At 39.5% G+C, this 16,691-nt stretch overlaps 1 protein-coding gene across 3 annotated transcripts in view; it reads right to left on the bottom strand.

Moving 5' to 3' along the window:
• The window catches only part of TMEM241 (transmembrane protein 241), a 54,157-nt gene extending 39,984 nt beyond the window's left edge, over positions 1-14,173 (bottom strand). Inside the window, exons 1-7 of one of the 3 annotated variants that reach the window (XM_065752632.1) lie at positions 14,020-14,173; positions 13,012-13,058; positions 10,433-10,510; positions 6,382-6,478; positions 3,137-3,214; positions 1,625-1,647; positions 117-168 (exon numbers count right to left, since the gene is read on the bottom strand). In XM_065752632.1, coding sequence (XP_065608704.1) covers positions 117-168; positions 1,625-1,647; positions 3,137-3,214; positions 6,382-6,478; positions 10,433-10,510; positions 13,012-13,058; positions 14,020-14,091 — 447 coding nt within the window. In that variant the 5' untranslated portion in view covers positions 14,092-14,173. Of the gene's footprint in view, positions 1-116; positions 169-1,624; positions 1,651-3,136; positions 3,215-6,381; positions 6,479-10,432; positions 10,511-13,011; positions 13,059-14,019 lie in introns of all 3 variants that reach the window. The other 2 variants (XM_065752631.1, XM_065752633.1) reach the window with 2 other exon arrangements.
• Positions 14,174-16,691: the final 2,518 nt, after the last annotated feature.

Genomic DNA, 16,691 nt, shown 5'->3' with positions numbered 1-16,691 from the left:
TATGTTTACAAATCCTTTGCAGGAATCCTGCCCTAGCTTACATGTAAAAGCTGAATCCCTTATTTGCTAAGAAATATAAAGGCCAAACTACAGCTGCTTTACAAAACAGAGCTCACCTGCGTGTCACATAAAGGAAGGCACACTGCTGCTACCAGAAGGAACAGCACACTGTGGGTAAGAGAAAAAAAATGCAAGACCAAAAGCCTGTAACCAGGAATTGTACTCCTAGAGAAATACAGTCATTTCTACTCAATTTTACAACTATATATATACTTTTTTTTTTGTTGCTTCATTTTTACTCCATGTATTTATAAAGTACTTTCTGCCAACAAAACTAAGTTTTATATCAGGCATTCTTCATAATTAATACAGAGCTAAGTTGTACAAGAAAATCAGTACAAACCATCTCAGCAGTGATGAAAAAAGGAAATTTGCAGGGAGAATTGTTCTTCACTTGCCATTTGGCTTCCTTAGGTTATTTCAGAAAGTCAAAACCAACTCATTTATGGCTATGACGAGCTACCAAAAAGTTCCATCACTGGGGTACACTGTGTATTACGACAATTTGAGCAGTGGTGACTCCATTAAAAGTTATGCTGTTAACTCCAAAACAAAGAGTAAAGTGGGAGTGAGTGGAAGTATGGCAGAAAGGGATTAAGGATAGCACAGGTCCTTCCCTAGTTCACTGAACTGGACTAAAAATCTTGAAATGTAGCTCAGTAATTATTTCTACAGGCTACAGAATATGTAGAGGTGGAATTTCTATGGACTGCTGGTATTAATAGTAACAAATATTTGCTTTTGTTGTTCATTTTCCTGTTCTCCAGGGACACAGAAGGAAAAGATACAATAAAGAAGATTAAAAAACAACAGAAAAAGCACCCCAAAAAGCTTAACTGGTATCCTTGACAATAATCCAGTAGTGAAAACAAGGCCACAGTAAGCCAGATAATAGAAACAACAGGGAGAGAGTTGGAAGACAAGGCCTCCAAACACACCGAAAAATAAACCAATGATGTCCAGTCTAAGTACAGTTAAAAGATTAAGAAATGTGGAGGACAGCAAATACACATTCTTCAAGGGAATGAGTGGGAAGAATGAAACCTTCAGTATGCGGATGGATGACTTCTGTTTGTCACAATCTCCTTTTCATAGCCTAAACAACCAGGGCCAACCAAGATTGGTAAGGTTGTGTGACTCGGTACAAATGATGCAGAATGATGCCAGATGTCACCCACTTTTCCTCCTTAAGAAAGGCATTTTTTAGCTATTTTCTATCCATTATCTTTCTTTTACTGCTTAATATTATCCACTGAAATATCAAACTTGAGTTCCATTTCCTTCTCAAAAACATTCTTACAAGCACTGTTTTGTTATTCACAAAAAAACAGCCCTCTGGCTATTTTTAAAAGGAGAAAAAAAGTATTTATTTAAGCAACTGTATATAAAAAAAGAAAATACATTTTGAAAATATTTAATTACTTGTATATTGCAAATTATGCTCACCGCCCACAGGAATCTGTCTTACATTCTTCATTGTTTTGGTGTGCTACTATTTCGAGCAAATACAGAAACTGGAGCCAAAACAAGATGAAACTGAATCTGAATGGTTTTTAAAACTTACCTACAGACTTTCAGATGAGAGACCTGCTGTAAAAAAGAACACGATTAATTGCATTTTTTGTATTTTTTTTAATAGTGAAAGAGTGCTTTTTCCTTCCAAAACAGAAAGGAATCACAGCTGATCTTACTCCACCAAATATATGAAAAAGATGGTGAACAATACTGAACAGCCCATCATTTTTGAGTACTGCTTAGCAAATTCAACTTGGGGAAGCAAACAAAAAGAACAAGGACTACAGATCAATCTACTCCAACCTCTTTTTTATATATACATATTTTCAGGTTAAAAACAGACATGAATGTCACACTTGGTTCTCACAATCATCTTAGGTATACCAGAACTGCATATTGTAGATATTCAAATACTGATCGTACTTAATTAATGAGGTACTTCCCCAGCCCAATTAATCTTGGTCTAACTTCATGAGTTTCCCAATCCTTTGGTCCAAAATCATTCCTCAGAAGATTCCTAGCAAGACCTGTGTTTGCATTATCCTTCCCCATCATACTTTAATTTTCAAAGAGAAGAATAGGTTCATAGGTTCATAGGTACATTAGGTTGGTAAGGACCTACAAGATCCTCTAGTCCAACCATCCTCCTATCACCATCCCTACCCACCAAACTACTAAATCAAATCTCTTAGCACCTCATCTAAACACTTGTAAGCATGTGAGGTAGAATGAAAAAATAAAACTCTTTGGCAGAGACAAGATTGCAGATATGCTATGGTACACACTGCTATGCCCCTTAGTCTTAATGTTAAGGAAGTCTTCAGTTTGTTATGAGTAGCAAGCACTGGCATTTATCTTTATTCTACATACACTACAGAGAGGTAATGACTGGAAGATCTCTTGCACTACAAGTCACAGACCATTTCAGAAACGATTTTGTCATATTCCAGCAGCTCTCTGGTCAGATGATTAGAAAAGTATTTCATAGTCTAAAAAGGAAGATCTCCAGTGTTGCTGAAGATCTCAGTTTGTTTCTCTTAAGAAGGAATCATTCTCCTCGCTTTAGCAGGTCTTGGGACAGATTCCCAAGCACCTAAAACAAAGCCTAAAATGCATTATTTTTACATCTCACATGGAGGTGTGATCCACCTACTGATCCACATGATACATTGAATACTAGACATATTACACTAGTTAGACTTAAGGACCTAGTCCTCCTTCCCCTCAGCTCATATGATGAAATTCTTAAGTATGGCATGAGAGAGAGTTTAATTCTCGAGAGGAAAAGACAAACTGGACTAAGTTGGTCTTAGAAATGGAAATCACCATTAGTATGTACTCGCAGTCTTTCATCCACTAAAAGGGAAAAGAAAACATTGATGTAGATTCTTATCAAAAGCAAATCTCTCTCTGGGCCTCATTAGTGACTTACTATCACAATGAGATTAAAAAAAGCACACAGTACTAATGCCTGCATAAAAAGAAATCAGATGTCTTGTTAGAGAGCGGCTGTTATATCACAGGAGATGTCTTGAATATACTAATTAATAGGTGAAATTACCTCTTTCTGCACAAACTTCTGGAAGCCACAGGTTATGACTTCTGCTGCATTGTGTACAGTGAGGAACACTGGAATCGGCTGTCATTGGGAGAGAAGAAAAATGCCTAGAATCAACTCAGTCACAGATATAGGAAGGGTGTTCCTGTTAGGGCTAACTGCCCCAAGTTATTTTCCTTGTTTTTAAATTGTAAGCCCACATCACACCTTCTAAAGGAACTTAGACCCATTCCAAGAGCACAACCACTATTACAAGGCACACGTATCTTTAAATACCATTTCTGATTGCCCCATCCAGATGTGCATACAAAGCTACCACTGTGAGACTTGCCACATGTTTCTGTCTCTGGTTTTGCCTCTTTATTCACACACCTACAACCTCCACAGTTAAACTGTTTTCATTATTTTCCCATCTCTGTCTGCTGGTACTAAGAATACAGTGTTACTCCTAGCAACAGAATTATGGGCAAGATGATTTTAGGTGATTGCTTTCAGTTACTGCTAGGAAGATCTGAGAGAAATTTAGGCAGAAATGTAATAATAGTTCACAAAAAAAAAAAGTGATGTCGAAATAATACCCAATGAGGCATCTGGACACAATCCCAACATGAAATCATTAAGAAACAAATCCCAGCGATAACAACAATGAATAAAACGCCCATCACTCCAGGCAAAACCAACTCAAATTAGTGGTTGACAATAAATCCTCCAAATCAGATTCTTGGTCTGTCAGACAGTCACAACAGAAGGAATTATCTGCTCTGATTAAGATAATCTATAGGCTAAGGCAGTTCCAGGAAGCAGTGTTTCCCTGCTCATGGATAGTATTCAAGTTGCATGAGTAGAGAATGAGTTACTTTCATATATCCACGCCATGTAGGAATCAGGTAGCAAACACCTCTGTGACTCAACTCTGTAATCTCTATTTTCTGGATTTTTCTGTTCCTGTGCGCAAAGCAGGATAAGCATCAATAATTAAACACTTTAAGCCATAATAACTATGAGGGTGGATCCATAAATACAACAGTTTCACCAAGATAACTCTTAACACCTCTAAATTAGCAGTGAATGAAAACCACACAACAACCGGTGTGAAGTTGTCAGCTCCTGTTTTATCAGTTCTGGAATCCGATTTTCAACCTTGTTGCTGGACAACTAAACACAATAAAACAGAAGTAGCTAACATAAGCATCCAGAGCCTGAAATAATAGAAAATACCAGAAATAACCATAAACAAGGTAAGATGACAGCAAAACTTACATTCTTTCTTTTGTGAAGCCAATTTGATGGATTTTCCTTACTCTCCCCTGCTTTTGGCTCTTTCAGATGTGTTTTAGAGCCAACAATGGCTCCAGTTTGCCTAGCCCCGTTAACCTTCTCCATATGTCTATTGTCTTTGATGTGATCATTTTTTAAATTTGTGGGTGGGCTTAATACTCACAAAAAGAAAGGTTTACTGTTTGGGCAGGCAGGGTGAATAGACTCTGTACAAACCTCCCCTCACAGTTTTGCATACTTTGGCTACTGCCTCACAGTTCAGAGCTAAGCAATACTCTTCCAGTCTCAGCCATGAAGTCTTGGGCAGGAGTGTCTTCCTGTGTCTTCTGAAGAGCCACAAATGGAAACTTAAGTTCTTGTCTCTATACAGGGCTGTTTGAAAGTGAGCATCCATGGGTTTGATCAAAAAAGTTCATGCGACTTCTACTTTTGCATTTGTGAAATGAGACATTTCATGTACAATGATTTGGAAGAGTCCATTTTCCTTCTCCCCACATCAAAAAATTGTTGTAGGGAAATCTACTGAAAATACAGCTTGCATGTAGATTTGAATTTGGGGCCAGCATTACACCCTAGCTATAGCCTAAGACTCCTTGTCCTTCTGCTGCTCCTTCTAAAATAGTCACAGAATTAGGCCCATTCACAAACAGCAAAAAAAAACATGCAGAAATGGGTGCTGCTCAAGAATGGTTCGGGATCCAAACCAAAAACTTTTCACAGGCCCTATGCAATCTTACTCTTGAATGATCAGAGTAGGCAAGGCAGAGAAACAAGGTAATTTACAGGACTCAGAAAGAAGAAATAGCAACAGAGGATGTGATTCATACCTTCTCCACCTCACAGGTGATCAGGCAGAAAAGAAGCTGCTGCCAAGGGTTTACTGCTATTTCCAAACAGCTCTAACCTTAGAGAGCTTCCTGAGTTTACACTAGGGAAGCTCCATTGACTTGTCTAACAAGGAGCCAAGAGGAAGTGAATGCAATCACCATGAGACAGAGCTAATCTGGAGGCATATGGCTTCACAGCCACACTTATCAAAGATCACTGGGGTCTAAGATGAGGCCCACTAGTTTACTGCAGTGGACAGAGATCAAGTGTCCTTTTCTGTCCTGCGTCTCCACTAGGACGTTCAAGGGATCATCACAAGAAAAGTCTTGTCTAAAAACTCCCTTTTGATCCCTCTTGGGGTTTAGGAATTGGTAGGAGTAAGCCGTCTCTGGAATTTAAGGTGAACTGACAGAAAACAGAAGGGAACAAGAGCAGAATCTGGTCCTGCAGATAGTAACAGCAGTAAAACAACTTAAAAATAAATAAATCATGTAGCTGATTTATTTTAAAATATTTGTATTTTCATTTATTTATATTATGTTTTTTTGAGAAACATTGGCTCACTTAAGTAAAAAGCATTCAACTTTAATGAAGGCAGATTTGGCATCCCTCAATTAAACATTTTGTAGGTTATTGTAGTTCAAATTGATAATGAACCTGATGAATGTAACCCTTCCCATAATCTCTTCCCAACTTTCAATTTATTTTTTCAAATCCTGTAAAGCATCAAAGCCTCTCACTCACAGAAATGGTTTCCAACCTTTTCTTGGAAAGATTTCCCCCAGAAATGTGTCTCATTGACCCTTACGCAAAGTTAGAACCAGTAACTTCGTTAACTTCTTCACCACCTGCACAATTCAAAATAGTGGATTTGTCTGCAAAACTCTTTGAGTATTGTGGAGCAATGCTGAGTTCCTCAGTCTGCCAGAGAGCTCAAGGAAAGCTGAAGGCACTTTGGTGCTTTTCCTTACTGCTCTACACTTTGCAAGACTGGACCACTGCTCTAACAGTGTTAGTAGATTACATATTATTTGAAGCCCTCCCCCTCTCTTTTCCAACCAACCCAAGAACAGCATTAATCCCTTGTATGAAGAAAACATCCTTTGCCCACAAAGTAGAGCCAATACAGAACTGATGTCTACCTGTGCATTTCTTACCAATCTAGACAGTGCCCTAGAGCCAGCATAAATAACGCCCACAAAAATTAACGATGCAGGAAGCCAGGACAGGATTTCAGACCTGTGAAAACAATTCAAATTGCATTACTCCTCTACATTCTGTTAACGTGCAGTTAGTAGCAGTTGCTTGCAAGGAATATAACATATATATGTGTACATACATTCAAAAGCGTGCATATTAAATTCATTGTCTGATTGTTCAGTATTCTTCTCACTTACTAAAGAAGTCTCTTGAGACAGAAATAAACCACTTCATCTAATCCCAGATGGACATTACTGCTTTTCTTTTCTTTCTGCCTCTTTTACACTCTTCCCCTGGCTCTTATCCCTCAATAACTGTATATTTCATAGCAGTTACTCCTATTAACTTTAAGGGAGAGAAATTTCATTTCAATTATTTCCTTGATAAACTATATAAGGAAGAAAAACCTTCAAATGAAAGCATAAAATGGTGCACTCGCACATACAGCACACATTTTCACCACATACAACTACACTTGCCCACCCACACATTCATTTCTCAGCCAGATTTACAAAGAGATTTCTCCTGAAGATCGGATTGTCTCTGTGGGAGCCTGTCTGTTGAGATTTCCTAATGTATACTCCTTCGACTAAGCCAAATTCCTGGAGGCAGTTTGACAATTAACGGAGGAATTAAGTCACTGAAGATTGATCTTGCTTTGTTTTATTGTTGTTTTTTATTATTATTATTTAATCTTGGTTCTGGCAGTCAAGTCAGACTTCAGTTTTAAGAAGGGGCATTGCAATTTGCACTTTTGGTACTTATGAGAACAAAAGGTTCAGGTAGGTGATAAACTTCAGAAAGAATAACAAATGATTTTGAGTAACAGAGATTTAAAGGACTAACTCAGAAGATTCCCAGGACTGAAGACACTGCTGCTCTCATTCACTCTTCTCAAGTCTTGAACTAAAGAGAATATTAGCATGTAATTCTCATTTTTAAGAGAAGCCAAAGTATGTAATTCTTTAAGTAACAAAAGAACGGTATTTAGATCCATTTGCTGATGTAAAAATTTGCTCTTTAAAGATCAGGACCTAAAACTGTCATGCCTCATTACCCATGAGTTCACACCAGATACAAACCAAGAAAAAAAGAAAGCCACCCCAACTGGCCTTAAGTTGAAGAAAGAAGGAAGGGAGGAAGAGAAGGGAAGGCTGGGAAGACGAATGAAAAACAGGATGAAAACTGAATTTCCATTTAGTGCATAAAAACATCGCTCTTTCATGTTCCCCACCACTAAATTCTAGGCATCCCAAATATGTCTGTTTCCAATGCAGTGCTGCGAAATGCAATGGAAAAGGACTTAACATGCTTTTCCCATGATGCGACAGGAGAATTTTATGCTGCCAAGTGGGAATTTCAGGACTGAAAAAGAATGCATGGATGTTTGATGTAACGTGTCAGCACCAACAGTCTGTCTTATATGCAAACCAAACAGCAGCTCCTTATGTTGGCAACACAGCAATCTACGTGCAAAACAAGCAAGTTTAGTGACGTAAAAAAAAGATCAATTTATGTAGTAAAGATTCCAAGCCCATTTAAATCATGTAAGTCCATTTAAATTTATGTAGCTAGATTCCAAGCCCATTTAAGTCAACGGGTGGCTTCCCTAAAACCAGGCTTTGAAGTTTTGGTTTATGCGAGTTTCTGAGCTGGGAAAAGTTCAACAGCAGAAGAAATGCCAACCAGAACATAGGACTTAGGTGCCTACAGGGGTTAGGCAGAAGATGGGCAGCAGATCATGGCACTGGAGGAATTATGTTGATGCTAAACACATTCTTCTGGGCTCCACTGAGTCCCTGCTTTGGGCACAAATTTTGCAGACAGTCACTATTCACCTTGTAGAAGCAACAACGATCGTTAGAATCTCTCACAATTGACAGTATTGAAGAGAAACAGATAAAAATCAAGATGTTCATCAAACCAAAGAGCAATTACTGTAAATAATATGTTTAATAGGACCGAGGACTTATTTTTTTACTTGGTATTTATTGTGAAGCTAGTATTCCTTACTTTGTCATAACCTTCAGACAAAGGATGGTGATCTCTAGGCAGTAAAATAATCCTCTGCAATAATTGTATACCTTGAAGAGGCTCAGAAAGCTCGTGATATCTATCTGCAGAACAGAAATGCTCTGTGCTTTGTGGATGTACACGAATGGGTAGTGGTTTATTACTTGCAGCATGAGAAGACTGGGGACTGGAAATAATATTCTTAAATATTCCACATGTACACCAAAAAGATAGATCCAGAGACAAAGATGCTGGAAGAGCAGGAAAAAAGCCCTTCCAGTCTGCGAGGGGAACACCTTTGCAGGGTGAAGGAATTTGAGAGGAGATGGAGAGAAGCTTTGAAATACTACAGGATTTTTGTTTTGTTTTGTTTTAAGACAGAAATCTATGTTGAAAATTGAGTTCAACAAAGTATGCACTTAATCCTTCTGAAGAAAGGCAGATTTAAATTCATGCTTAAGTACTACTCTGAATTACAGCCAAACAATTAATTCTGGCCATATCATTTGGTCCACAGCAAATATTCTAGAAAATCACTGCAGAGCATTCCCAAGATGTAGTTTAACCAGTTTCCCTAGAGCATGCTGACATCTAGTGGCCTGAAGTCTCAATCTTCAACACATGAACCAATTTTAAACCACAGTTTTCTCATAAAGAAACATCCTCTTCAGCAGTGGGAAGTGGTTCTTGTACAGTATTATCTTTGATGTCTTTCAAGTTATGGAAAAAAGGAAATATCTTTTCCAAGCTGGAAAAATTATTCAGCTTCCTTTATTGTCACAATTTAAAGCAAAAGTATTTTCTCAGCTAGTGATGAAAAGCTGAATTAAAAAGGACATTAGTGATGGCTGTATTCCTTTGCCCTTTGAGCTGTACTGCAAGGACAAAATATGCATTAACAGTATAAATTTGGTAACCCTTGCTCAAGCAAAGTTTGGAGCATAATCCTGCTCTGCCAAAATCAGTGACAGCTTTGAACTCCATATCCGCATTTTATCTACATTGTAGATAGGAAGTTATTTTTTGTTTCCATTTACAACTTTGTTTAGGTTTCAGTGGGGATGTGGACACTTGCATGCACACAAAAACAGAACTTAGCCTGGTTCTCTTCTCACACGTACACAGAGATTTCATTCTTAATGAGGAGTTTCAGTTTTGCAAGTCTACTGTCTACAGACCAAACAGAAAATTCACCAGCTGTCACTTGATATACAAATCACTGATAAAAACTACATTAAAAGGAAATTCTGACAGACATCTAGCCTTATAGCCCAGCTTCAAAGTTAAGATACATTGTTCAGGTTGCTCAGAAAAGTTTTTAGTATCTCCAGCATCGAGGACTCAACATACATCATGCTACTCTGTGAAAGGTAAAGGAGATGCCACATTGCATACTACAGAATTGATCTCTCTGAGCGGAGTATGATATTCTGAATATCTCTTCTAAATGGTTGTAGCACTCAGTTCAAGCAGATGATCTTTATCACCAAAGAACATCTGAATTTGGAGTTTGATCATTGCACCAGTCCCACATACTGCACTGGTTACCCTTGCTGTGTGTTTATGCGTTTAGGGGTATGCATACAGGTGAATGACACCCATTTATGAGCCCCAAATCTTACAGAGAAGGTGGCAAATCACATTTGTTGATTGCACTACGCTGATTTTAGGGAAGGCGGTGTCAATGAATACATTACTTGAGGTTTCTCTTCCTGGTATTTTTCAGATGATCCAAGGAGGAGATGCAAAAAACAACATTGGATACATTATCCCTGTAGTATTCTCTAGTGGCTACACTTTTTTCATTATCTTCCCAAGGTGAAATTGAATTCACTCTATACTCGTAATCTGTGGAAGTGTGTGACTGAACATTGATTAGACTGAAACACAAGATCTCTTCAACACTAGTGAGGCAGAACACACATACACAGACATACGCAAAAAGTAAGAACTTAGTAGATATTGAAAACCTCACAGTACCTTGAACACAAACTTATCTCCACCCAGCCCAACTTCCAGGAGACATGAAGCAGAAGTCCACCAACTAATGTCTGCCATCTGAAATAGAAACAAAACAGTATCTCTAAATCGTTTTTTAAAAACCATGTGGAGCATTACCTTAAAACGCCTAGGATTTCTCAGAGCACGTGCAGGTCTACAGTCATCTGCTGTTCCTCTGGGTTACTAGGGATAGCACTACTCTAAATCTTTTGTTTTGTGGGCCATCCTCCAGATTTTCTATTACTCCAGTGTCCTCATATTTCAAGCACTCATACAGAAACATTCCCTTTGCCATGTTACTGAATCCCCATTTTATTGCTTCTTCCAACAAAATATTTATAGTAATCACAGTGATGTTAAAGCCATGATAACCTAAAGATGCAAGCGAGGCAATGATTATGACAAGAAATAAACATCTGTTCATATATAAACTGTTATTGCTTGAGCAAATAAATACCATTTCAGAATTCACAGACTGATCTCGGCTCAACGAACTAATAAGCCCCAAGGATGAAGTGTGCAGTCCTGGTAATTTCAAACATTAGCTTTATGACTTCTTGTTGTTATTCATGCTGGGCCTAGATTACACACTGCCTATAACTCAAATAGCATGTAGTATGCAGTAATTGAAGTGCCATCAACAATCAAATCATCACGCTGCATGAGCCTCTGCTTCAGAGCCTCTAGAGGGAAAAATAAATTACAGCCAGATGATTTAACATATAAAAACTAGAATATTGTGGTTCTCTAATTTAAATGCTATAAAACAATTACATGTATTCTGAATTGACTTGTATATCTAATCACTTATCCTATCACAATGGTATCTCTTAGTTTACTATGGAAGTAGTATGTGAGGCCTTAACAAATCCTTGCAGATAATTAAAAATCAGTATTGATGCACAGTGATTTTTTTTAAGCTCTATAATAAATGACCAGTTTTCTTCTTCTTCAGGCTAGAGATTTTCAGGGAGGTGCTTCTTAGGTAAAAATGCTCAAACACCTAGCACAGTTCACAGAGATACTGTGCTACAGTGTTAAATCACATAAAATATATATCAGATATAAAAATCGGTTTCTTGGTTATTCACAGTCAGTGCAATACATTTAAGCAACTATTTAATACCTCTCCCATACACACAGAATGCTATATGCAGCATGGCATACAGCTGGACATAGTCAGAAAAGAGTGAGCTCACTGTTTGTAAGGGTTTGATGAACATCCAACACCACTATCACAGCTCACTTCACCTTTTTCACACCAGGAGCATACTAGAGCTTGATCCCAGATACCCTTCATTTGCTGAAGGGTTGATCATCCTCTATGCCAAACCAGTGATAAATTCTCATCAACTTCATGTGAAAAAAATTAATATCATCTCAGGTTTTAAGGACAGAGCTTGAAGTTATTAAGAGTTCCAAAACCTCAGCACTATGTGATACAATCTTAGGTTATATAGGGAACAAAAGCAACATCAATGAATGGTGTGAACTGGGCATTACAATCCTTTGTTCCTTTGCTCAGCAACCTTAGCTCTAGATGAAAGTGTACCCAAGTCACTTAATTGTCAAATAAATGGTCACCTTTAAAAAACAGAATTACTAAAATGCTGAGATGTATTTCCAAATAACAGAAATAAAGGAAGTAAATGTGGTAACACAGATCCTATAAAGCCACTGAGCAAACGCTTTCTTTTTTTCCTATGACTTACCAGGCTCATATTTTACATACGTTACTCTCAAAACCTTTTTCCTGTGCACTAAAAGCCTTGACCAAGAGACTGTTTGCACACACATGACAGAACTGAAGGAAGCACTTGTTGCATATTTAATAGAACTAAGGACACTCAAAGAAATTGAAGATTCCCAAGGGAGTTATTCCAAGAAGTCATTACAGACCTTGGAGTTGCAAGACAGGCAAAAACACAAACCACGCTGAGCAGCAAAAAAGGAATGAAAGATATCTAGTGTCCACAGATTTAACCAGTATCTCAAAAGAGCAAATGGAAGAAGACTGGAATATAATAGGCCAGAATCTCACTAAACACTTCACAAATAATTAACACTGACAATACATGTATATTTGGCAAAGCATTGAATTTCTCAGCAAGATATGATGGGTACTTAGGACACACAGCTACAACAAAGACCAATCATGAAAACAAGCAGCTCTGTATTGCTGTATGCCTAAAGATGACTTAAAGGCCAGCTTTTGTTAGCACACTGGAAAATACACCAAATCTGCATGTTACACACGAGTGCCATTCCCAATTTAGACAAGCTGTGCTATAATTGCCACTTTTCTAAACTGAAGCGTAAAATTTGCAGAGAACTGATGGAACCTATATATCTTAATTAAATCACCATCATGATGCTTAAAAATTAACCAAGACAAATGAATGCCTGCTTTACCAAGGCTTCATTAAGCATGTTCTCTTGACCAGTAACAAAATGAAGTACCAGAGTTAGCTTCAGCATGGAACAGAAAGACATTTACTGACTGAATTTATTGATTGAAGTCATTTTTCAAACAACTGTATTCTTAAAATGATACTTACCCTTGAAAAAGGGTAGGGTAGGTAAATTTCAGGACAGACAGGACATACTGGAAAACAAATACCAAATTAATGGACATCAAACACACACAGAGTTATAACGTTAACACGCAATTGCAAGAGCAATAAAAACACAAGAAGCTCCTATCAAAATAAAGAAAAATAAACAGACAAGAAACAGACTGAATGCTTCCTGTAAGTTCTCTTCCTGTTCCAGAACTGCTGGATGCTGTCCCAGTCCTCGTGGCAGGCAGCAGACACTGGATTACACGAGGTATGGAGCAGATAACACTGAGCAGCACAAAGGGAGACCTGCTGCTCCTCTTTCCCTTGATGAGTGCACTCCACATTGTTCACCGATTAGGAAAACAACGTGGAGGGACAAGAAGAGGCAAGAAATTGACAATTAAATTTTATCACCCCACAGAGGCATTCTTTGACTTTAATTCACTTTTACTGACTTAACACTGCCACACAGTTTTGTATAAAACATTACTTAGTCCTTAAAGCCCTCTGGAGATGTAATAAGTTGTGGAAGTAGACTCTGCGCCTTTGCCTTGCATTGTCTGTTTGGATGGATGCCTTTTCCCACTATGTATGCTTCCATAAGACAGAAATACCCTTGCAATATTTAAAGGGAGATTATAAAGAGGAGGAAAAATACCTCTTTTACACAGGTAGACAGTGACAGGATGAAGGGGGGTGGTTTTAAACAAAAGGAGAGGTTTAGGTTAGATGTCAGGGGGAAGTTTTTCACTCAGAGGGCACTGGTGAGGCGCTGGCACAGCTGCCCAGAGAAGCCGTGCAGCCCCATCACTGGAGGCACTCAAGGCCAGGTTGGATAGGGCCCTGTGCAGCTGAGCTGCTGGGGGGCAGCCCTGCCCACAGCACGAGGTGGGACGGGGTGGGCTTTAAATTCCCGTCCAGCCCAAACCATTCTCAAGTTCTACGATAAATTGGACAGGAATGAGCGGCCACCGTATACGCGCCGTGCCCCAGGGCCGCGCTCACCTTGTTGGTAAAGCAGGACGCCAGGTAGAAGAGGCAGAAGGCGAGCCCGCCCGCCGGCCGCTTCAGGTACATCGGTCACCGCCGCCCGCCGGGCCACGCACCGCCCGCGGCGGCCATCGCGGCGCGGCGGCGGCTCCCATGGCGCCTCCTCCTTAAAGGGGCGATGCTGCGCTGTGGGGCCCACCGGCAGCTATGCCCCCAGCGGTCTATTACATTCAGCAGCCCGCCTTTTTGCCTTTTTAAAAATTTATTTATTCATTACGTATCTTAACAGATGTAAACCACTTCCTTTGCACTTAATGTTAGCCGTAATCTTTGAGCGTTATGTACGTTCAACAAGTTCAGAAATGCTTCACACTAAAATATGATCAGCAAATGTTCAGAACTCAGCCAGAGCCACTCCTGCATGCTCTCTGCCTTCAGCCGCTCAACAAATTCAACGAAGAGTCGTTTCAGGAAGGCTTGATTGCTTAACTCATACTGTTTGGGCACGTTGCAGTGAGCCTCCCTGGGAAAAGAATGTATATAAATAAGGCAAAGTGAATCCTAGAGTAAACAACGTATTTTACAGCCGTGCTTTTGTACACTGGTAACTTGTAAGCCCTAAATATCGCAGGAAGAGCAGCAGTGACAGACGTGTCCTACCCAGTTACCAGGTGTCATTTTATTGTGAGCCTCCTTCTTGCCAGACCAGCCGCACAAATAAGGGCCTGGTGAGCACGTCCTAAACTGGGAAGAGAGGAAACTAACTGGTAGAGCAGAGGGCAAATCTAAGCCATCAGATGAACCCGTTTAACCTGCTCTGAGGCTGCAGGCAGGTTGGACAAATTCAAGCACTTTGGCCCATGAGATGCAGTCTTGTGTGGTTTGGCAGGAGATGGCCCCAAACCAACATCTGATTCCTAGTGCTGACAGGTTTGGTCCATCCTGTGCCACATAATGGATAGTGTTAATGTTATAGCATTTCCTCAGCATTGTCTCAGAGAGCTCTGAACATGAAGAAGCAGGAAGAAGTATATTTTGCATTGTGCCACAAATTCAGCCTGTAAGGCTTTTGGAAAGAGTGAAGAAAGTTTACTGGCATCAACAAAGGGTAACAAATACGTGATAAGAATGCTCGTGACTTTTTAATTTATAAGAGTATAGTTTTCATAGAAAATATTATGCTGATCTCTCATGTTCCTTGTGGCATTTCTTAGTATAGTGGCAGACAGGGGCAAACACGATGTATTTTCCTACAGCAAAATGCAGAGACAGGTTTGAATTGTTGTAAATCCATTAAAGTGAAGATCCATTAAAGAATGAAGATCATGCAATCAGAGAACCATTAAGGTTGGAAATGACTTAGTCCAACCATCCTCCTACCACCAATGTTGCACAGTAACCCATGTCCCTCAGTACCACATCTACACCTTTCTTGAGCACCTCCAGGGATGGTGACTCTACCACTAATTGCTAAATAAGTTCAGAAATAATTTGAGTAAAATTAGGGGAAGCTTCTCTTCTATCCAGATTTGTAACTACTTTTTATTTTTTATTTTATTTTATTTTAAGGAGATGTGAGTTTGTAGCAAATGATTTTGTTTGTTTGAGATTTTGCAGAACATCTCAGTATAATTCAGTTTAAGGTTTGATCCCTTCACTGAAGGGGCTGTGGGATCAAGGCCTTAGTCACGTAATGTTTACCTGAACAGGACTTGCTTTGAATCCTAAATTAGATTGCAGAGCCAAGGAGTGTGAAACTTATTTCTGAAAATTAAAAATAGAATAATGAGATGAATATTAAATATTGTGGGGATTTTTTGAACCAAAACCTAAAGTTTTATTACTTGGTGCTTGTACAGGTATGCCAGAGTGCTAGATTTTCTCAGTGCAGCTGGATACTGCTTTGACATTCTGTTCACTTATTTAGCTGACAAGTTCAGTCAAAGAAGAAGCTTAAAGGAGGCATGGCAGCAGTTTTTTTAACCCCAAAAGTCTCCGTAGAGGGAAAGGGAGGTGGTAGAGTCACTGAACCTGGAGGTATTTAAGAAACATTTAGACACCGTGTTGAGGATGGTTTAGTGAGAACGACTGGTGATAGGTGGACGGTTGGACTGGATGATCTTGTAGGTCTTTTCCAACCTTGGTGATTCTATGATTAAAAAAGAATTTCCTTCTATCAGGGCCAGGGGTGAAGAAGGCAAGAACCACATTGCTACTGCATCATTCAACCAAGCTTGTGCATCCCTTATGATCATCTGCATGGTGCTTTTGGGTTACGCATAGGCAGGAGCTACAGGCCTAGAAGGGAGTCATGGCCTGGTTCGGAAGTTATTGGTCTGGTTCAGGAGCTACCTTAGTGCTTCAGTGCCTGCCCTTTCATTTGGCAGCAGGTAGGACTCATGTGGCAGCAAACACCAGAAGAGGTTGCCCTGAGAGATTGTAACACCTTACGTCATTGCTAGTCGCTAAGTGACATCAGATGAACTTTGGCCAAGAACATCAATCCCTGCATGCCTGAGAGCTAACGTCAGCAGCACCTACTGGGACTGCCCTGCAGATGTTACAGGGCTGCAAGACCCTGCTCCATTCCTCCTGCCCTAGAAAGCCAGCTGTGGAGCCGGTTCCCACTACTTAAGGGCTGCCCAGGGCTATCCATGCGTGCAGGTGGGCTGCATGCTGCAAAGTGC

The sequence above is a fragment of the Cyrtonyx montezumae genome, unplaced genomic scaffold, assembly GCF_038088225.1.
Source record: "Cyrtonyx montezumae isolate F1298 unplaced genomic scaffold, pur_monq_1.0 scaffold_8, whole genome shotgun sequence".
NCBI lineage: Eukaryota > Metazoa > Chordata > Aves > Galliformes > Odontophoridae > Cyrtonyx > Cyrtonyx montezumae.
The sequence above is the reverse complement of the archived record's forward strand: the minus strand, read 5'-3'. Positions and strand labels throughout refer to the sequence as shown.